This window comes from Oncorhynchus gorbuscha, linkage group LG07 (genome assembly GCF_021184085.1).
Source record: "Oncorhynchus gorbuscha isolate QuinsamMale2020 ecotype Even-year linkage group LG07, OgorEven_v1.0, whole genome shotgun sequence".
Classification (NCBI taxonomy): Eukaryota; Metazoa; Chordata; class Actinopteri; order Salmoniformes; family Salmonidae; genus Oncorhynchus; species Oncorhynchus gorbuscha.
In genome coordinates this window covers 5,163,054-5,186,438 of record NC_060179.1, presented here as the reverse complement: position 1 = coordinate 5,186,438, position 23,385 = coordinate 5,163,054, and the positions used below count along the sequence as shown (strand labels likewise).

The window sequence follows — 23,385 nt, the reverse complement described above, 5'->3', positions numbered from 1 at the left end:
ACTGAGTTATTCTGAGTTATTCTGAGTTATACTGAGTTATACTGAGTTATACTGAGTTATACTGAGTTATACTGAGTTATTCTGAGTTATTCTGAGTTATACTGAGTTATACTGAGTTATTCTGAGTTATACTGAGTTATACTGAGTTATACTGAGTTATACTGAGTTATACTGAGTTATTCTGAGTTATACTGAGTTATACTGAGTTATACTGAGTTATTCTGAGTTATACTGAGTTATACTGAGTTATACTGAGTTATACTGAGTTATACTGAGTTATACTGAGTTATTCTGAGTTATACTGAGTTATACTGAGTTATACTGAGTTATATTGAGTTATTCTGAGTTATATTGAGTTATATGGTCGGAGGCTGAGTTATACTGAGTTATACTGAGTTATACTGAGTTATACTGAGCATATGGCTAAATGTGCCAGGTTGTGTAATGGGAACAGCTAACGTTTTTAATCGTCTGATGGTTAACCTTAAACTTTTTTATACTGTTCACAAGTATAGCCCCAGCAAGTTTCAACTTGTAAAAACAATTATGTGTTTTGTATTTCGTGTACATCTGTACATTTACAGCCACGTACAGTACACATGTCAGTGTGAATACTCACCAGTATGGACAGAGCCTCGGTGTTGTTGATGGAGCAGGCTAACATGACAGGAGTGTTGCCCAGACATCCTTCTAGGTTAGACTCTGTCTTATAGTGGGACAAGAGGAGCTACACACACACACACACACACACACACACACACACACACACACACACACACACACACACACACACACACACACACACACACACACACACACACACACACACACACACACACACACACACACACACACACACACACACACACACACACACACACACACAAATTAATAATGAGGCCTTCAGTGATACATTAATACCTCTCTCCGCTCTCGGCTTCCTGACACAGGGACAGCTGGTATCGTCACCCCAGAACAGACAACAGAAAGGCTGACAAGGTCCTACGAGTCAACAAGGTCCTACGAGTCACAAGGTCCTACGAGTCAACAAGGTCCTACGAGTCACAAGGTCCTAGAGCCAAGGGTTCTCATGTTCAATCATCTTTAGCACAGTGTGTGGCTATGGCTGAACCCTTTCTATTCAGGTTTCCCCAGCCACATGATCTAACCCCAGAGTGAACACATCATTTACACCCACACTCAGTCACCCACACTCAGTCACCCACACTCAGTCACCCACACACAGTCACCCACACTCAGTCACCCACACACAGTCACCCACACTCAGTCACCCACACACAGTCACCCACACTCAGTCACCCACACTCAGTCACCCACATTCAGTCACCCACACTCAGTCACCCACACTCAGTCACCCACACACAGTCACCCACACTCAGTCACCCACACTCAGTCACCCACACTCAGTCACCCACACTCAGTCACCCACACACAGTCGCCCACACACAGTCACCCACACTCAGTCACCCACACTCAGTCACCCACACACAGTCGCCCACACACAGTCACCCACACTCAGTCACCCACACTCAGTCACCCACACACAGTCGCCCACACACAGTCACCCACACTCAGTCACCCACACTCAGTCACCCACACTCAGTCACCCACACACAGTCACCCACACTCAGTCGCCCACACACAGTCACCCACACTCAGTCACCCACACTCAGTCACCCACACTCAGTCACCCACAGGGAGGGGCAATATCTAAGGTGGGAGGGACAATATCTGAGGTGGGAGGGGCAATATCTGAGGTGGGAGGGGCAATATCTGAGGTGGGAGGGGCAATATCTGAGGTGGGAGGGGCAATATCTGAGGTGGAAGGGGCAATATCTGAGGTGGGAGGGGCAATATCTGAGTTGTGTCCTTAAAAACATGCTCTAAAGTTGCAATTTCAGGCAGTGCTGGTGGGGATAGATAAAGAGTGGTGTCTGGCTAGACTGTAAACTCTCCTTCCAGACTCATATCAAACATCTCCAATCGAAAATCAAATCTAGAGTTGGCTTTCTTTTCCGCAACAAAGCCTCCTTCACTCACGCCGCCAAGCTTACCCTAGTAAAACTGACTATCCTACCGATCCTCGACTTCGGCGATGTCATCTACAAAATGGCTTCCAACACTCTACTCAGCAAACTGGATGCAGTCTATCACGGTGCCATCCGTTTTGTCACTAAAGCACCTTGGGATAGTCGGCTGGCCCTCGCTACATATTCGTCGCCAGACCCACTGGCTCCAGGTCATCTACAAGTCCATGCTAGGTAAAGCTCCGCCTTATCTCAGTTCACTGGTCACGATGGCAACACCCATCCGTAGCACGTTCTCCAGCAGGTGTATCTCACTGATCATCCCTAAAGCCAACACCTCATTTGGCCGCCTTTCGTTCCAGTACTCTGCTGCCTGTGACTGGAACGGACTGCAAAAATCGCTGAAGCTGGAGACTTTTATCTCCCTCACCAACTTCAAACATCAGCTATCTGAGCAGCTAACCGATCGCTGCAGCTGTACATACTCTATTGGTAAATAGCCCACCCATTTTCACCTACCTCATCCCCATTCTGTTTTTATTTATTTACTTTTCTGCTCTTTAGCACACCAATATCTCTACCTGTACATGACCATCTGATCATTTATCACTCCAGTGTTAATCTGCAAAATTATAATTATTTGCCTACCTCCTCATGCCTTTTGCACACATTGTATATAGACTTTCTTTTTTTTCTACTGTGTTATTGACTTGTTAATTGTTTACTCCTTGTGTAACTCTGTGTTGTCTGTTCACACTGCTATGCTTTATCTTGGCCAGGTCGCAGTTGCAAATGAGAACTTGTTCTCAACTAGCCTACCTGGTTAAATAAAGGTGAAATAAAAAAAATGTTATCTATTTGGAGCGCAACATCACATTGCTAAAAAATGTGTCTTCATTTGGCATGCCTATAAATTAGGCAACTGAAGGCATCTAGGGAGTATTTTAACTTAAAATGTGTCTTCATTTGGCATGCCTATAAATTAGGCAACTGAAGGCATCTAGAGAGTATTTTAACTTAAAATGTGTCTTCATTTGGCATGCCTATAAATTAGGCAACTGAAGGCATCTAGGGAGTATTTTAACTTAAAATGTGTCTTCATTTGGCATGCCTATAAATTAGGCAACTGAAGGCATCTAGGGAGTGTTTTAACTTAAAATGTTTTAGAAGTTAATGATACACCTTTTAAATGTTGTATGCCACATTGTGTTCAACATTATCAGCAAGTGACTTGATGCCTACTGTGCCACAGAGAATTAGAGTTGTTAAACGGGAGTGACAAGTGTGTTGATATAAAGGAATTATTGTCAAAATTCAGCTTTTAACAACCATCAGAATTAGTAAAAAAAAAACATTCTGCCAACAACAATAATTAAGAGTAGACAAAGTGATCGTGTAAACAATGAGATGAAAACCATTTCAAATGTTTTACGATTGAATGATGTGATGTACCGTTACAATCACTGCGGTTGATGTCTGAAGCAACTTGTGCTATAGAGTTCACAGTTGGCGATGCCTCATCATGATTGGTTTTACCCCAATTTACAACAATTTTGATGAGCGTCATCACTATCTTTCCTTTGCATTACCTCAAACTGTCGTGATTACCAGCTGAAAATAACTTTATGACTTGATTTTTGTCAGTGATTTTACATCATCCTAAAAAAACTCTTAGGAATCCTGTTTAAAACCTGTTTCAAGACAACAACAAAAAAATCCTAGCTTAGAATTTCTCTGAGATTCTTTGTGGATACGCCTCGTCATATCAAGACAAAAACTGGAAACTGAAAAAGACAAGGTCAAATCATGACGTTAGTGATCTTCACGTCGGAAAGTTCTAGAAAGAGTCCAAAGTTACCAAGATTGAATTCCGGGTTGGATGACCGTTAAAAACTATTTTTCTCCAAGTTCCCAGTGGTCTTGAAAGCACTGAAGTCAGAAGGTAGAGATTTCCAAGTTCCCAGTGGTCTTGAAAGCATTGAAGTCAGAAGGTAGAGATTTCCAAGTTCCCAGTGGTCTTGAAAGCACTGAAGTCAGAAGGTAGATATTTCCAAGTTCCCAGTGGTCTTGAAAGCACTGAAGTCAGAAGGTAGAGATTTCCAAGTTCCCAGTGGTCTTGAAAACACTGAAGTCAGAAGGTAGATATTTCCAAGTTCCCCAGTGGTCTTGAAAGCACTGAAGTCTGAAGGTAGAGATGTCCACGTTCCCAGTGGTCTTGAAAGCATTGAAGTCAGAAGGTAGAGATTTCCAAGTTCCCAGTGGTCTTGAAAGCACTGAAGTCAGAAGGTAGAGATTTCCAAGTTCCCAGTGGTTCTGAACGTGGAATTATTATAAGCCAGCGACCTCCACCTAATAATTTCATAAAATACAAACATCATTACCGTCAGAATCAACTTAAACGGGAGGCAACAGTCATATAATATAATTAGCTTAAAACTTCTTAAGGCTGAGATCCCGCTAATGGGATCGATATGACAACACCCAGTGAAAGTACAGGGCGCCAAATAAAAAAAAACAGAAATCCCACAATTAAAATTCCTAAAAAAACATAAGTATTTCACACCATTTTAAATATACACTTCTGGTTAACCCCACAGTGTTCAATTTCAAATAGGTGTTACGGCGAAAGCACCACAAACGATTGTGTTAGGTCAGAGCCAAGTCACAGAAAAACACAGCCATTTTTCCAGCCAAAGAGTCACAAAAATTAGAAATAGAGATAAAATTAATCACTAACCTATGATGATCTTCATCAGAAGACACTCATAGGACTTCATGTTACACAATACATGTATGTTTTGTTCGATAAAGTTCATATTTATATCCAAAAATCTCATTATATATTGGCGCGTTATGTTCAGTAATTCCAAAAACATCCGGTGATTTTGCAGAGAGCCACATCAATTTTCATAAATACTCATCATAAATGTTGATGAAAATACAAGTGTTGTGCATGGAACTTTAGATACACTTCTTAATGCAACCGCTGTGTCAGATTTAAAAAAATACGGATAAAGCACACCATGCAATAATCTGAGTACGGTGCTAAGAGACCAAACAAGCCAAAAAGATATCCGCCATATTGTGCAGTCAACAGAATTCAGAAATAACATTATAAATATTAACTTACCTTTGATGATCTTCATCAGAATGCACCCCCAGGAATTCCAGTTCCACAATAAATGTTTGTTTTGTTTGATAATGTCCATCATTTATGTCATTTAGCTCCTTTTGTTAGCGCGTTCTGTAAACAAATCCAAACTCAAGAAGCGTGTTCACTAGGAGCAGACGAAATGTCAAAAAAGTTCCGTTACAGTCCGTAGAAAGATCTTCAATAATGTTCCAACCGGAGAATTCCTTTGTCTTGCAATGAAATGCGAGCTAATTCTCACGTGAACGAGCGTCACGAGCTCAAGGTATTCTGGCAGACCTCTGACTCTCATTCGGCCCCACTCCACAGTAGAAGCATCAAACAAGGTTCTAAAGACTGTTGACATCTAGTGGAAGCCGTAGGGATTGCAACATGACAAATATCCCACTGTATTTTCAACAGGGAATGAGTTGAAAAACGACCAACCTCAGAATTCCCACTTCCTGGTTGGATTTTTTTGCCTGTCAAAAAGAGTATGACATTGTTGTCGCCCGCAGCATTGAATGCAATGGAAGCCAGTGAGAATTTGTCCATCCCTGATAAAAAAAATAAAAAAATAATAGCCAATCAGCGTTGAGCTAAACTGAGTGAGCTCAGCTGTGATTGATTTTCACCTAACAACAAAAAAGTGCCAAGGGAAGCCAGATTGGATTTGGCTTCACATCAATCTCATTGCATCAGAAGCCAAACATCATTGACGGAGGAATTGTTGCATCTCGTTGTGTCATTGTCCTCCGGTGGCTATCCAACTAGCTAAAATCGTCCCTTTCCTAAATTAGCCAATAATAGAGATAGGGATTTGGACTTGTGGTTTTGCTTAATTCTCCGTACTGGTCAATGATTTTAATTGTGATTCTGATCCAACCATAAATTCATACATGTTCCCCTGAGAATGGTAAATCTGCAGGGTTTTGGAAGGGGAAGGTACGATATGGTAGAGGCAAAGTAAGGCTCACAGTGTCTCACCTTTAATATGCCATTTAGCAGACGCTTTTATCCAAAGCGACTTACAGTCATGTGTGCATACATTCTACGTATGGGTGGTCCCGGGGATCGAACCCACTACCCTGGCGTTACAAGCGCCATGCTCTACCAACTGAGCTACAGAAGGACCTCACCTTGACCAGGTGGTTGTGTTGATGGCTGACCGCCAGGTGTAGAGGAGACATCAAGGCCTTGTTGAGGACGTTGGGTTCGACCCCCAGCTCTAACAGAGCCCTGCAGCTCTCTGGCTGGTTCCTCTCCACGGCCCAATGAAGCGGCATTGACCCCTCGTCATCATACAGGTTCCACTCTGGGGAGAGAGAGGTAGGAAACATATGCATCCACACACAGTCACGGGATAAACAGACACATACACACACGCACAATGACGGTACACACACACACACACACACACACACACACACACACACACACACACACACACACACACACACACACACACACACACACACACACACACACACACACACACACACACACACACACACACACACACACACGCGCAATTAAGCAGAGGAAAAGGATAAGCAGATGAAAAGGATAAGCAGATGAAAAGGATAAGCAGAGGAAAAGGATAAGCAGAGGAAAAGGATAAGTAAAGAGAAAATGATAAGCAGAGGAAAAGGATAAGCAGAGGAAAAGGATAAGTAGATGAAAAGGATAAGCAGAGGAAAATGATAAGCAGAGGAAAAGGATAAGCAGAGGAAAAGGATAAGTAGAGGAAAAGGATAAGCAGAGGAAAAGGATAAGCAGAGGAAAAGGATAAGCAGAGGAAAAGGATAAGCAGAGGAAAAGGATAAGCAGGGGGAAAGGATAAGCAGAGGAAAATGATAAGTAGAGGAAAAGGATAAGCAGGGGGAAAGGATAAGCAGGGGGAAAGGATAAGCAGAGGAAAAGGATAAGTAGAGGAAAAGGATAAGCAGAGGAAAAGGATAAGCAGGGGAAAAGGATAAGCAGAGGAAAATGATAAGTAGAGGAAAAGGATAAGCAGAGGAAAAGGATAAGTAGAGGAAAAGGATAAGTAGAGGAAAGGATAAGCAGAGGAAAATGATAAGTAGATGAAAAGGATAAGCAGAGGAAAAGGATAAGTAGAGGAAAAGGATAAGCAGAGGAAAAGGATAAGCAGAGGAAAAGGATAAGCAGAGGAAAAGGATAAGTAGAGGAAAAGGATAAGCAGAGGAAAAGGATAAGTAATACACTTTTTTTAAACAAACAGAACTCAGTTCAACAACCATGTTCTATTGTGCGTCCCAAATAGGATCATATTCCAAATATAGTGCACTACTTTTAACCATAACCCTATGGATCGTGGTCGAAAGAAGTACACTACATAGGGAATAGGGTGGGATGTAAGACCCCTAGAATGTCATGGCGCTGAGCGGGAGTCTCACCGTCTCTGTGTGTGATGCTGCAGATGAACCTGATAACAGGGGTGTTTCCTGCACCAGCAGCGTGGTGGACCAGAGAGGCACCAGAGTCATCCTGTTCCCTCAGTACTCCTGGGTTCCTCCTCACCAAGCCCTCCAGCTGGGACACATCACCTCCCCGAGCCCACTGGACAGAGGTAAGGAACCAATGGGGACAAAGTTAAGGAACCGATGGGGACAGAGGTAAGGAACCGATGGGGACAAAGTTAAGGAACCGATGGGGACAGAGGTAAGGAACCGATGGGGACAAAGTTAAGGAACCGATGGGGACAGAGGTAAGGAACCGATGGGGACAGATTTAAGGAACCGATGGGGACAGAGGTAAGGAACCGATGGGGACAGAGGTTAGGAACCGATGAGGACAGAGGTTAGGTACAGATGGGGACAGAGGTTAGGTACCGATGGGGACAGAGTTATGGAACCGATGGGGACAGAGGTAAGGAACCGATGGGGACAGAGGTTAGGAACCGATGGGGACAGAGGTAAGGAACCGATGGGGACAGAGGTTAGGAAAGGGTTAATATAGAGAGGCATTGAGGACGACAGGTATTGGAATGGAAAATGTCAGTTTCCTTCCTGAATAAGCAGTGAACCCCGGAAAATAGAGTACAGCAAAACAACCGAAACAAAGATAACATAACCAAAGAGGTCCAACTTTGTTTTGGGTCTTTGGTTCCCTGTGGGGGTGTCGTGGAGGTGTGGCCTATGAGTGGATGGGGTTTAACTGTAGATTACCTATTTTATACAACCTGAGGTGAGAGGATTGCAGATGTTCTGTAAATGTTTGGAAAAAGTGCCATGCGTCCTTCTTTATCCTCTCCCCTCATATCCCACTTCCATCCCACTCACTCACTCCCCTCCCCCTACCTCTCCCTTCCCACTCCCTCCCTTTCTCTCCCCTCACTCTCCCTCTCTCTCTCTCTCCCGTCCCCCTCCCTCCCTCCCCCTCCCCTCCCTCCCTCTCCCCTCCCACTCCCCTCCCTCTCCCCTCCCCTCCCTCCCTCTCCCCTCCCTCCCTTACCCCTCCCTCCCTCCCCCTCCCTCCCTCTCCCTCGCTTTCCCCTCCCACTCCCTCCATCTCTCTCCCCTCCCACTCCCTCCCTCACTCCCTCTCCTCTCCCACTCCCCTCCTCTTTTGCGATCCTTGACAAGCCAAAGACACATTTCCTATTTTAAACAGACATTTCAATGAACAGTAATGCGTTGGAACTCGTACTAACCTCAAACAGGTTTGTAGCTGCCAGCAGAACGTCTGTTTTTGCAGTGAGTTGATGAGACGATGTTGCATCTTCAATCACGCACTTATAGGAACTGTTCTGCCGTGCCACTTCCTTGGTGAGCTGCATGGGGGACCCTTTTAGAGGTTGCACAGTCCAATGCAGAAACGATCACTGAATGGAAGAAGGATAGAATGATGCACTCAGGATAACACATATACACATACTCCTGCAAGGCAGTTAACCCACTGTTCCCCGGGCGCCGAAGACATGGATGTTGATTTAGGAAGCTCCCCGCACTTCTCTGATTCAGAGGGGTTGGGTTAAATGTCAGTTGGTAGAGCATGGCGCTTGTAACGCCAGGGTAGTGGGTTCGAACCCCGGGACCACCCATACGGGACCACCCATACGTAGAATGTATGCACACATGACTGTAAGTCGCTTTGGATAAAAGTGTCTGCTAAATGGCATATTATTTAAATGTGGAAGATACATAAAGTTGAAGGAATTCAGTTGTACAACTCACTAGATATCCTCCCCAGCAAGAGTGCGGAGGGGTTCAGGAGGGGTGGAGAGAGGGAAGGGAGGTGAGGAGGGGTGGAGAGAGGGAAGGGAGGTGAGGAGGGGTGGAGAGAGGGAGGGGAGGTGAGGAGGGGTGGAGAGAGCGAGGGGAGGAGGGGTGGAGAGAGCGAAGGGAGGTGAGGAGGGGTGGAGAGAGGGAGGGAGGTGAGGAGGGGTGGAGAGAGCGAAGGGAGGTGAGGAGGGTGGAGAGAGGGAGGGGAGGTGAGGAGGGGTGGAGAGAGGGAAGGGAGGGAAGGGAGGTGAGGAGGAGTAGAGAGAGGGAGGGGAGGTGAGGAGGGGTGGAGAGAGCGAAGGGAGGTGAGGAGGGGTGGAGAGAGCGAAGGGAGGTGAGGAGGAGTGGAGAGAGGGAGGGGAGGTGAGGAGGGGTGGAGAGAGGGAAGGGAGGTGAGGAGGGGTGGAGAGGGTAGTGAGAGGAGAGGGTAGTGAGAGGAGAGGAGGGGTGGTGAGGGTAGTGAGAGGGGAGGAGGGATGGAGAGGGTTGTTAGAGGAGAGGAGGGGTGGAGAGGGTAGTGAGAGGGTAGTAAGAGGAGAGGAGGGGTGGAGAGGGTAGTGAGAGGAGAGGGTAGTGAGAGGAGAGGAGGGGTGGAGAGGGTAGTGAGAGGAGAGGAGGGGTGGAGAGGGTAGTGAGAGGAGAGGAGGGGTGGAGAGGGTAGTGAGAGGAGAGGAGAGGAGGGGTGGAGAGGGTAGTGAGAGGAGAGGAGAGGAGGGGTGGAGAGGGTAGTGAGAGGAGAGGAGGGGTGGAGAGGGTAATGAGAGGAGAGGAGGGGTGGAGATGGTAGTGAGAGGAGAGGAGGGGTGGAGAGGGTAGTGAGAGGAGAGGAGGGGTGGAGAGGGTAGTGAGAGGAGAGGAGGGGTGGAGGGGTAGTGAGAGGAGAGGAGGGGTGGAGAGGGTAGTGAGAGGAAAGGAGGGGTGGAGAGGGTAGTGAGAGGAGAGGAGGGGTGGAGAGGGTAGTGAGAGGAGGAGGGGTGGAGAGGGTAGTGAGAGGAGAGGAGGGGTGGAGAGGGGTGAGAGGAGGGGGTGGAGAGTGTAGTGAGAGGAGAGGAGGGGTGGAGAGGGTAGTGAGAGGAGAGGAGGGGTGGAGAGGGTAGTGAGAGGAGAGGAGGGGTGGAGAGGGTAGTGAGAGGAGAGGAGAGGAGAGGTGGAGAGGGTAGTGAGAGGAGAGGAGGGGTGGAGAGGGTAATGAGAGGAGAGGAGGGGTGGAGAGGAGGGGTGGAGAGTAGTGAGAGGAGAGGGGGTGGAGAGGGTAGTCAGAGGAGAGGAGGGGTGGAGAGGGTAGTCAGAGGAGAGGAGGGGTGGAGAGGGTGAGAGTGAGAGGGGTGGAGAGGGTAGTGAGAGGAGGGTGGAGAGGGAGAGGGTAGTGAGAGGAGAGGAGGGGTGGAGAGGGTAGTCAGAGGAGAGGAGGGGTGGTGAGGGTAGTGAGAGGAGAGGAGGGGTGGAGAGGGTAGTGAGAGGAGAGGAGGGGTGGAGAGGGTAGTCAGAGGAGAGGAGGGGTGGAGAGGGTAGTGAGAGGAGAGGAGGGGTGGAGAGGGTAGTGAGTGGAGAGGAGGGGTGGAGAGGGTAGTGAGAGGGGAGGAGGGGTGGAGAGGGTAGTGAGAGGAGAGGAGGGGTGGAGAGGGTAGTCAGAGGAGAGGAGGGGTGGTGAGGGTAGTGAGAGGAGAGGAGGGGTGGAGAGGGTAGTGAGAGGAGAGGAGGGGTGGAGAGGGTAGTCAGAGGAGAGGAGGGGTGGAGAGGGTAGTGAGAGGAGAGGAGGGGTGGAGAGGGTAGTGAGAGGAAAGGAGGGGTGGAGAGGGTAGTGAGAGGAGAGGAGGGGTGGAGAGGGTAGTGAGAGGAGAGGAGGGGTGGAGAGGGTAGTGAGAGGAGAGGAGGGGTGGAGAGGGTAGTGAGAGGAGAGGAGGGGTGGAGAGGGTAGTCAGAGGAGAGGAGGGGTGGAGAGGGTAGTGAGAGGAGAGGAGGGGTGGAGAGGGTAGTGAGAGGAGAGGAGGGGTGGAGAGGGTAGTGAGAGGAGAGGAGGGGTGGAGAGGGTAATGAGAGGAGAGGAGGGGTGGAGAGGAGGGGTGGAGAGTGTAGTGAGAGGAGAGGAGGGGTGGAGAGGGTAGTGAGAGGAGAGGAGAGGAGAGGGTAGTGAGAGGAGAGGAGGGGTGGAGAGGAGGGGTGGAGAGTGTAGTGAGAGGAGAGGAGGGGTGGAGAGGGTAGTGAGAGGAGAGGAGGGGTGGAGAGGGTAGTGAGAGGAGAGGAGGGGTGGAGAGGGTAGTGAGAGGAGAGGAGGGGTGGAGAGGGTAATGAGAGGAGAGGAGGGGTGGAGAGGGTAGTGAGAGGAGAGGAGGGGTGGAGAGGGTAGTCAGAGGAGAGGAGGGGTGGAGAGGGTAGTGAGAGGAGAGGAGGGGTGGAGAGGGTAGTGAGAGGAGAGGAGGGGTGGAGAGGGTAGTGAGAGGAGAGGAGGGGTGGAGAGGGTAGTGAGAGGAGAGGAGGGGTGATAATGGGGACGAGAGAGGACCTGTATTATCTCCTTGAGTGTAATCCAAGAACCAAGCTACTATACTGGATGACACTGGTGTAGACTGCTTGAGGCTGGCTGTTACCTCCGTCCTGGTCGTGATTAGTGTAGGCACACAAACAGAAAAGGTCAACAGAAATGAGCATTAACAGTTGCTAGCTAGCTATTTTTGTTACTATTACAGGAGTCCTTAATGCTGGTCCACATTATCTCGTGTAGAAAACAGAAACAGAAACGTTTATCATTGAACATGTTCAGGGATGTGTTCACACGTGCCTTCTGTTGCGTAACTTTTCGCTACGGTTTGCATGATAATGACCCTGGTGGTACAGCTTTCGTGTCAGTGTTTCCTCCTGTCACGTTTTCCAAAAAGTATCTTTTTAATGTTCTTGTTTTGTGACTAAAGTACATGACAGCGATCTGGAAAATGATGGACGTTATCTACTGTGTGTCACATTAAAACTCAAAACGACTGTCCAGCATAAAGCGACAATCCCAATTGTCTGTAGGAAGGATGTGACGATAACATGGCCATATTATTAATGTATAAGGCAGGGCTGTGTGGACCGCCTGAGGAGAGTTTTTGTTTTCTAGCGGAGTCGTAACCCATCATTACTCTGGAGTTTATACTCTACAAAATGGCTGTGTTCTCAAGAGCCCCCAATTCCCTATAGTCTGAGTGTACAAAACATTAAGAACACCCTCCTAATATTGAGTCACAACCGCCCCTTTTTGCCCTCAGAACAGCCTCAATTCGCCGGCGCAGGGACTCTACGAGATGTCGATTGCGTTCCACAGGGATGCATGTTGACTCCAATGCTTTCCCTCGTTGTGCTATGTTGTCTGGATGTCCTTTGGACAATTCTTGATACACACAGGTGTCATGACGTTGGTCTGGGGGTAGGTTTATGACAGTCATAAATACCTCTTCCCCCCTTTTTCCTCTCTCTAGCCTACTGATGTTACATTTGCAAACCCCTTGGTTAACATAGAGATTCTGGGAACATCAGAAGGTGGGGGGAAATGAACTATATTCTGGTAATCTGACCAATTGAACATATGCGTTGGTACTTAATGAATATGATGTCAGTTCGGTTGTCATCCGAGACATTCTCATCAATGATAAGATGACATAAACTCTACAGTGGAAAGTCTACACATAAGAGTTATCGGATTCACATGGAATTGTTGTTCAATTTAAATATTTGAACACATTTTTTTGTGATAGATGAAATGTGATTTTAGCTTCTAAAATGTGAGATTTGGGTTTTGATAAGGTTAGGGTTCAATCAGTGAAGGGACATGGGCTATAACACTTTTCAAACACGCCCTCCTCTCCCTTCCTATATAAGCCCTTGATGACAATATAACCTCCTCAATATAACCTCCTTCCGAGGATGTGAGGACGACGGTCCGATGTCAGAATGGTTCAGATAATAACTACAGAACGAAGCCAACATCAGCATGAGCTTGGTTGCGAATGGTATGCACTTTTAACTCTTATTCACTACAGAAGTGATACCTCCTAGCCGTTGAGTTAGCAACCGCAGCAGCAGCTGCAAACGCAGGATAGGAAGGAACAGACAGAGTATCCTGTCTACCATACAACGACGTTACTAAAACGTATCAAATGTACCAGCAGAGACATTCTTCAAAGGACAAAGGACTCGGTTGGGCAACACGACCTTCCATCTACCACCAACCTACCAAAGCGCAGCTCAGAGTAAATATTTATTGCATTTTCCTTTTCCAGATGTGCGGTAATTTAGAGTGCATAAGATACTGTATTTACGATAGCACAGCTTCTTCCCTTTGTTCCTCAGTCTTCCCGCTCTTTCACTCAAACCCAGCCCCTTTTCTTTGTGTAACCAGCTGTCATATCTGATCCGTCCTCTAGTGACGTTTTCCTCTATGACGTAATTTGTAATCAAGTCATGATTTAATTATGTGTATACTTAATTCTGTGTGATTAGTTAGGTATTTAGTTAATAAATAATTAACCCCAATTTTGTATTGCTGATTCAACTTGTTAGCCAGGGTTCGTGAAGATAACCAAGAATTTACAACTTTCAGATGAGACTGAATTAAGGTGACGATTAATATTGACTGCTATTGATGTGAAATATTACTAGGTCTTTAAGAGTTTATTCGGAAGATAACAGCTCTATAAATATTATTTTGATGTGCCCAGACTTTCTAGTTAATTACATTTACATGATTAGCTCAATCAGGTAATATTAATTACAGATAAATTATTTTATAGAATAGCATGTCATATCACTTCATCCGGCAAAGCCAAAGACATGGAAACTGGTGACCTTGAAAAACCCAGCAGCGTTGCAGTTCTTGACACAAACCGGTGCGCCTGGCACCTACTACCACCCTGTTCAAAGGCACTTACATATTTTGTCTTCTCCATTCACCCTCTGAATGGCACAGATACACAATCCATGTCTCAATTGTCTCAAGACTAAAAAATCCTTCCTTAACCTGTCTCCTCCCCTTCATCTACACTGATTGAAGTGGGTTTAACAAGTGACATCAATAAGGGATCATAGCTTTCACCTGGATTCACCCGGTCAGTCTATGTCATGGAAAGAGCAGGTTTTTAGTATACTCAGTGTATTTGGAACCTAAAAGTGTTTTACCTGGAACCAAAAAGGGTTCTACCTGGAACCAAAAAGTGTTCGACCTGGAACCAAAAAGGTTCTTAATGTTTTTTCACTCAGAGACCTATGCAACTTGAAATGCGTTCCAAATGGCACCCTGTTTCCATAGGGCTCTGGTCTAAAGTAGTGCTCTATATAGGGAATAGGGTTCCATAGGGCTCTGGTCTAAAGTAGTGCACTACATAGGGAATAGGGTGCCATAGGGCTCTGGTCTAAAGTAGTGCTCTATATAGGGAATAGGGTTCCATAGGGCTCTGGTCTAAAGTAGTGCACTATGTAGGGAATAGGGTGCCATAGGGCTCTGGTCTAAAGTAGTGCACTATGTAGGGAATAGGGTGCCATAGGGCTCTGGTCTAAAGTAGTGCACTATGTAGGGAATAGGGTGCCATAGGGCTCTGGTCTAAAGTAGTGCACTATGTAGGGAATAGGGTGCCATAGGGCTCTGGTCTAAAGTAGTGCACTATGTAGGGAATAGGGTGCCATAGGGCTCTGGTCTAAAGTAGTGCACTATGTAGGGAATAGGGTGCCATAGGGCTCTGGTCTAAAGTAGTGCACTATGTAGGGAATAGGGTGCCATAGGGCTCTGGTCTAAAGTAGTGCACTATGTAGGGAATAGGGTGCCATAGGGCTCTGGTCTAAAGTAGTGCACTATGTAGGGAATAGGGTGCCATAGGGCTCTGGTCTAAAGTAGTGCACTATGTAGGGAATAGGGTGCCATAGGGCTCTGGTCTAAAGTAGTGCACTATGTAGGGAATAGGGTGCCATAGGGCTCTGGTCTAAAGTAGTGCACTATGTAGGGAATAGGGTGCCATAGGGCTCTGGTCTAAAGTAGTGCACTATGTAGGGAATAGGGTGCCATAGGGCTCTGGTCTAAAGTAGTGCACTATGTAGGGAATAGGGTGCCATAGGGCTCTGGTCTAAAGTAGTGCACTATGTAGGGAATAGGGTGCCATAGGGCTCTGGTCTAAAGTAGTGCACTATGTAGGGAATAGGGTGCCATAGGGCTCTGGTCTAAGTAGTGCACTATGTAGGGAATAGGGTGCCATAGGGCTCTGGTCTAAAGTAGTGCACTATGTAGGGAATAGGGTGCCATAGGGCTCTGGTCTAAAGTAGTGCACTATGTAGGGAATAGGGTGCCATAGGGCTCTGGTCTAAAGTAGTGCACTATGTAGGGAATAGGGTGCCATAGGGCTCTGGTCTAAAGTAGTGCACTATATAGGGAATAGGGTGCCATAGGGCTCTGGTCTAAAGTAGTGCACTATGTAGGGAATAGGGTGCCATAGGGCTCTGGTCTAAAGTAGTGCACTATGTAGGGAATAGGGTGCCATAGGGCTCTGGTCTAAAGTAGTGCACTATGTAGGGAATAGGGTGCCATAGGGCTCTGGTCTAAAGTAGTGCACTATGTAGGGAATAGGGTGCCATAGGGCTCTGGTCTAAAGTAGTGCACTATGTAGGGAATAGGGTGCCATAGGGCTCTGGTCTAAAGTAGTGCACTATGTAGGGAATAGGGTGCCATAGGGCTCTGGTCTAAAGTAGTGCACTATGTAGGGAATAGGGTGCCATAGGGCTCTGGTCTAAAGTAGTGCACTATGTAGGGAATAGGGTGCCATAGGGCTCTGGTCTAAAGTAGTGCACTATGTAGGGAATAGGGTGCCATAGGGCTCTGGTCTAAAGTAGTGCACTATGTAGGGAATAGGGTGCCATAGGGCTCTGGTCTAAAGTAGTGCACTATGTAGGGAATAGGGTGCCATAGGGCTCTGGTCTAAAGTAGTGCACTATGTAGGGAATAGGGTGCCATAGGGCTCTGGTCTAAAGTAGTGCACTATGTAGGGAATAGGGTGCCATAGGGCTCTGGTCTAAAGTAGTGCACTATGTAGGGAATAGGGTGCCATAGGGCTCTGGTCTAAAGTAGTGCACTATGTAGGGAATAGGGTGCCATAGGGCTCTGGTCTAAAGTAGTGCACTATGTAGGGAATAGGGTGCCATAGGGCTCTGGTCTAAAGTAGTGCACTATGTAGGGAATAGGGTGCCATAGGGCTCTGGTCTAAAGTAGTGCACTATGTAGGGAATAGGGTGCCATAGGGCTCTGGTCTAAAGTAGTGCACTATGTAGGGAATAGGGTGCCATAGGGCTCTGGTCTAAAGTAGTGCACTATGTAGGGAATAGGGTGCCATAGGGCTCTGGTCTAAAGTAGTGCACTATGTAGGGAATAGGGTGCCATAGGGCTCTGGTCTAAAGTAGTGCACTATGTAGGGAATAGGGTGCCATAGGGCTCTGGTCTAAAGTAGTGCACTATGTAGGGAATAGGGTGCCATAGGGCTCTGGTCTAAAGTAGTGCACTATGTAGAGACTAGGGTGCCATAGGGCTCTGGTCTAAAGTAGTGCACTATGTAGGGAATAGGGTGCCATAGGGCTCTGGTCTAAAGTAGTGCACTATGTAGGGAATAGGGTGTCATAGGGCTCTGGTCTAAAGTAGTGCACTATGTAGAGACTAGGGTGTCATAGGGCTCTGGTCTAAAGTAGTGCACTATGTAGAGACTAGGGTGCCATAGGGCTCTGGTCTAAAGTAGTGCACTATGTAGAGACTAGGGTGCCATAGGGCTCTGGTCTAAAGTAGTGCACTATGTAGAGACTAGGGTGCCATAGGGCTCTGGTCTAAAGTAGTGCACTATGTAGAGACTAGGGTGCCATAGGGCTCTGGTCTAAAGTAGTGCACTATGTAGGGAATAGGGTGTCATAGGGCTCTGGTCTAAAGTAGTGCACTATGTAGGGAATAGGGTGCCATAGGGCTCTGGTCTAAAGTAGTGCACTATGTAGGGAATAGGGTGCCATAGGGCTCTGGTCTAAAGTAGTGCACTATGTAGGGAATAGGGTGTCATAGGGCTCTGGTCTAAAGTAGTGCACTATGTAGAGACTAGGGTGCCATAGGGCTCTGGTCTAAAGTAGTGCACTATGTAGAGACTAGGGTGCCATAGGGCTCTGGTCTAAAGTAGTGCACTATGTAGAGACTAGGGTGTCATAGGGCTCTGGTCTAAAGTAGTGCACTATGTAGGGAATAGGGTGTCATAGGGCTCTGGTCTAAAGTAGTGCACTATGTAGAGACTAGGGTGCCATAGGGCTCTGGTCTAAAGTAGTGCACTATGTAGAGACTAGGGTGCCATAGGGCTCTGGTCTAAAGTAGTGCACTATGTAGAGACTAGGGTGCCATAGGGCTCTGGTCTAAAGTAGTGCACTATGTAGAGACTAGGGTGCCATAGGGCTCTGGTCTAAAGTAGTGCACTATGTAGGGAATAGGGTGTCATAGGGCTCTGGTCTAAAGTAGTGCACTATGTAGAGACTAGGGTGCCATAGGGCTCTGGTCTAAAGTAGTGCACTATGTAGAGACTAGGGTGCCATAGGGCTCTGGTCTAAAGTAGTGCACTATGTAGAGACTAGGGTGCCATAGGGCTCTGGTCTAAAGTAGTGCACTATGTAGAGACTAGGGTGCCATAGGGCTCTGGTCTAAAGTAGTGCACTATGTAGAGACTAGGGTGCCATAGGGCTCTGGTCTAAAGTAGTGCACTATGTAGAGACTAGGGTGCCATAGGGCTCTGGTCTAAAGTAGTGCACTATGTAGGGAATAGGGTGTCATAGGGCTCTGGTCTAAAGTAGTGCACTATGTAGGGAATAGGGTGCCATAGGGCTCTGGTCTAAAGTAGTGCACTATGTAGGGAATAGGGTGCCATAGGGCTCTGGTCTAAAGTAGTGCACTATGTAGGGAATAGGGTGCCATAGGGCTCTGGTCTAAAGTAGTGCACTATATAGGGAATAGGGTGCCATAGGGCTCTGGTCTAAAGTAGTGCACTATGTAGGGAATAGGGTGCCATAGGGCTCTGGTCTAAAGTAGTGCACTATGTAGGGAATAGGGTGCCATAGGGCTCTGGTCTAAAGTAGTGCACTATGTAGAGACTAGGGTGCCATAGGGCTCTGGTCTAAAGTAGTGCACTATGTAGGGAATAGGGTGCCATAGGGCTCTGGTCTAAAGTAGTGCACTATGTAGAGACTAGGGTGCCATAGGGCTCTGGTCTAAAGTAGTGCACTATGTAGGGAATAGGGTGCCATAGGGCTCTGGTCTAAAGTAGTGCACTATGTAGGGAATAGGGTGCCATAGGGCTCTGGTCTAAAGTAGTGCACTATGTAGAGACTAGGGTGCCATAGGGCTCTGGTCTAAAGTAGTGCACTATGTAGGGAATAGGGTGCCATAGGGCTCTGGTCTAAAGTAGTGCACTATGTAGAGACTAGGGTGCCATAGGGCTCTGGTCTAAAGTAGTGCACTATGTAGGGAATAGGGTGCCATAGGGCTCTGGTCTAAAGTAGTGCACTATGTAGGGAATAGGGTGCCATAGGGCTCTGGTCTAAAGTAGTGCACTATGTAGGGAATAGGGTGCCATAGGGCTCTGGTCTAAAGTAGTGCACTATGTAGGGAATAGGGTGCCATAGGGCTCTGGTCTAAAGTAGTGCACTATGTAGGGAATAGGGTGCCATAGGGCTCTGGTCTAAAGTAGTGCACTATGTAGGGAATAGGGTGCCATAGGGCTCTGGTCTAAAGTAGTGCACTATGTAGAGACTAGGGTGCCATAGGGCTCTGGTCTAAAGTAGTGCACTATGTAGGGAATAGGGTGCCATAGGGCTCTGGTCTAAAGTAGTGCACTATGTAGAGACTAGGGTGCCATAGGGCTCTGGTCTAAAGTAGTGCACTATGTAGAGACTAGGGTGCCATAGGGCTCTGGTCTAAAGTAGTGCACTATGTAGAGACTAGGGTGCCATAGGGCTCTGGTCTAAAGTAGTGCACTATGTAGGGAATAGGGTGTCATAGGGCTCTGGTCTAAAGTAGTGCACTATGTAGGGAATAGGGTGCCATAGGGCTCTGGTCTAAAGTAGTGCACTATGTAGGGAATAGGGTGCCATAGGGCTCTGGTCTAAAGTAGTGCACTATGTAGGGAATAGGGTGTCATAGGGCTCTGGTCTAAAGTAGTGCACTATGTAGAGACTAGGGTGCCATAGGGCTCTGGTCTAAAGTAGTGCACTATGTAGAGACTAGGGTGCCATAGGGCTCTGGTCTAAAGTAGTGCACTATGTAGAGACTAGGGTGCCATAGGGCTCTGGTCTAAAGTAGTGCACTATGTAGAGACTAGGGTGCCATAGGGCTCTGGTCTAAAGTAGTGCACTATGTAGAGACTAGGGTGCCATAGGGCTCTGGTCTAAAGTAGTGCACTATGTAGAGACTAGGGTGCCATAGGGCTCTGGTCTAAAGTAGTGCACTATGTAGGGAATAGGGTGTCATAGGGCTCTGGTCTAAAGTAGTGCACTATGTAGGGAATAGGGTGCCATAGGGCTCTGGTCTAAAGTAGTGCACTATGTAGGGAATAGGGTGCCATAGGGCTCTGGTCTAAAGTAGTGCACTATGTAGGGAATAGGGTGCCATAGGGCTCTGGTCTAAAGTAGTGCACTATATAGGGAATAGGGTGCCATAGGGCTCTGGTCTAAAGTAGTGCACTATGTAGGGAATAGGGTGCCATAGGGCTCTGGTCTAAAGTAGTGCACTATGTAGGGAATAGGGTGCCATAGGGCTCTGGTCTAAAGTAGTGCACTATGTAGAGACTAGGGTGCCATAGGGCTCTGGTCTAAAGTAGTGCACTATGTAGGGAATAGGGTGCCATAGGGCTCTGGTCTAAAGTAGTGCACTATGTAGAGACTAGGGTGCCATAGGGCTCTGGTCTAAAGTAGTGCACTATGTAGGGAATAGGGTGCCATAGGGCTCTGGTCTAAAGTAGTGCACTATGTAGGGAATAGGGTGCCATAGGGCTCTGGTCTAAAGTAGTGCACTATGTAGAGACTAGGGTGCCATAGGGCTCTGGTCTAAAGTAGTGCACTATGTAGGGAATAGGGTGCCATAGGGCTCTGGTCTAAAGTAGTGCACTATGTAGAGACTAGGGTGCCATAGGGCTCTGGTCTAAAGTAGTGCACTATGTAGGGAATAGGGTGCCATAGGGCTCTGGTCTAAAGTAGTGCACTATGTAGGGAATAGGGTGCCATAGGGCTCTGGTCTAAAGTAGTGCACTATGTAGAGACTAGGGTGCCATAGGGCTCTGGTCTAAAGTAGTGCACTATGTAGGGAATAGGGTGCCATAGGGCTCTGGTCTAAAGTAGTGCACTATGTAGGGAATAGGGTGCCATAGGGCTCTGGTCTAAAGTAGTGCACTATGTAGGGAATAGGGTGCCATAGGGCTCTGGTCTAAAGTAGTGCACTATGTAGGGAATAGGGTGCCATAGGGCTCTGGTCTAAAGTAGTGCACTATGTAGGGAATAGGGTGCCATAGGGCTCTGGTCTAAAGTAGTGCACTATGTAGGGAATAGGGTGCCATAGGGCTCTGGTCTAAAGTAGTGCACTATGTAGAGACTAGGGTGCCATAGGGCTCTGGTCTAAAGTAGTGCACTATGTAGGGAATAGGGTGCCATAGGGCTCTGGTCTAAAGTAGTGCACTATGTAGAGACTAGGGTGCCATAGGGCTCTGGTCTAAAGTAGTGCACTATGTAGGGAATAGGGTGCCATAGGGCTCTGGTCTAAAGTAGTGCACTATGTAGGGAATAGGGTGCCATAGGGCTCTGGTCTAAAGTAGTGCACTATGTAGGGAATAGGGTGCCATAGGGCTCTGGTCTAAAGTAGTGCACTATGTAGGGAATAGGGTGCCATAGGGCTCTGGTCTAAAGTAGTGCACTATGTAGGGAATAGGGTGCCATAGGGCTCTGGTCTAAAGTAGTGCACTATGTAGGGAATAGGGTGCCATAGGGCTCTGGTCTAAAGTAGTGCACTATGTAGGGAATAGGGTGCCATAGGGCTCTGGTCTAAAGTAGTGCACTATGTAGGGAATAGGGTGCCAAAGGGCTCTGGTCTAAAGTAGTGCACTATGTAGGGAATAGGGTGCCATAGGCCTCTGGTCTAAAGTAGTGCACTATGTAGGGAATAGGGTGCCATAGAGCTCTGGTCTAAAATAGTGCACTATGTAGAGACTAGGGTGCCATAGAGCTCTGGTCTAAAGTAGTGCACTATGTACAGGGAATAGGGTGCCATAGGCCTCTGGTCTAAAGTAGTGCACTATATAGTAGAGAGGGTGATTTTGGGACAGAGTCAATATTTTGCCCTAAACGGCTTCATCCTATACCTAGATTGTGTGTATTGTGAATTTGATGTGAATTGTTAGATATTACTGCACTGTTGGAACTAGAACACAAACATTTCACTCACAATAACATCTGCTAAACACGTGTATTTGACCAATACAATTTGATTTGATTTGATCCCTCCCTTATTGAGAGAATAATGACTCTTTTATGAATGGGGATCAATATTGGACTTGGCCTCTTGGCGACTGTGGTCGTAGCTATCTAATGAATTATCTCTCCTGGCAACAACTTCAGTTCTCTTGAGATTAGTATTGGCTTGATTCATGCATATGAAATAGATTTGTCCTCAGGGAAAGTGCACAGCCATGGAGCCATACTTAAAATAGCATTTTAAATAGCAAGTGTCTACTCAAGGTGAAATACTGAGTGTTAACTTGGTTTCAATCAGAAAGAGTTGAAAATAACTGAAAGAGTTGAAAGAGATACTATAGATACTATAGTGGTTATTGGCTGTTTTTCTACTTCCTGCACTGAGCTGAAATAGATTACAGAAAGTTCCAAGGTTAATGTCAATTCTATTTCACTTCCTGTCTATACAGGAAGTACACTGGCATTTCACTTCCTGTCTATACAGGAAGTACACTGAAACTCCAATTCCAATGATCATGAATGGTTTTAATGGGGAACATTTGGAATAAGACTTTTCTTTCAACACATAGCATCGTCAATCCAGCATCAGCAATTATATACAGGGGGCTGGTGGGAAGGGTTGTAGGAGGATGGGCTCATTATAATGACTGGAAGGGAATAAATGAAGCAGTCAAACATGTGGGTTCCATATGTTGATGTGTTTGATACCATTCCAGCCAATCAATGAGCCTGTCCTCCTATAAATTACCCAGCAGGCTCCTCTGATATACATCATTGGTTTTCACCACTGCTTTAGCCTGAGCCTAGGGCTCCTGAATGGCCCAGTGCTCTAAGGCACTACATCTCAGTGCTGGAGGCGTCACTACAGACCCTGGTTAGATTCCAGGCTGTATCACAACCGGCTGTGATTGGGAGTTCCCATTGGGCGACGAAAAACTGTCCCAGCGTCGTCCGGGTTAGGGTTTGGCTGCGGTAGGCCATCATTGTAAATAATCATTTGTTTCTTAACTGACTTGCCTAATTAAATACATGTCAAATAAAATAAATGGAATGGTATAATGTAGATTTCCAGCTTAATAGACATAACAAAAAGTATTTACTTATCATGAGAAGAACATGAACAATATATATCGTAGTGATGAGGAATAGTTCTAGAAAGGAACTCACCTTTCTAGGAAACATAATGATAGTTGTTCAGGATTCGAGTCCAAATAGTACAAATAGGATTAAACTATTAACATAAATACTGTATATACATATATATTTTTTATTATTAAAAAATGTGGTGGAAAAGGATCCTAACTGACCTAAAACAGGGCATTTTTACTGGGATTAAATGTCAGGATTTGTGAAAAACTGAGTTGAAATATATTTGAGTTGAAATATATATATATAAGTTATATATAAGTTAATAAATTCTTATTTTTATTGACAGCCTAGGAACCGTGTGTTAACTGCTCTGTTCAGGGGCAGAACG

General features: G+C 46.5%; 1 protein-coding gene across 1 annotated transcript in view; it reads right to left on the bottom strand.

The window, feature by feature from the left end:
* LOC124039450 (transient receptor potential cation channel subfamily A member 1-like) overlaps positions 1 to 23,385 on the bottom strand; it is a 102,663-nt gene that overhangs the window by 73,917 nt on the left and 5,361 nt on the right. Inside the window, exons 2-5 of the mRNA XM_046355419.1 lie at positions 8,852 to 9,022; positions 7,596 to 7,758; positions 6,318 to 6,493; positions 620 to 727 (exon numbers count right to left, since the gene is read on the bottom strand). Coding sequence (XP_046211375.1) covers positions 620 to 727; positions 6,318 to 6,493; positions 7,596 to 7,758; positions 8,852 to 8,977 — 573 coding nt within the window. The 5' untranslated portion in view covers positions 8,978 to 9,022. The remainder of the gene's footprint in view (positions 1 to 619; positions 728 to 6,317; positions 6,494 to 7,595; positions 7,759 to 8,851; positions 9,023 to 23,385) is intronic.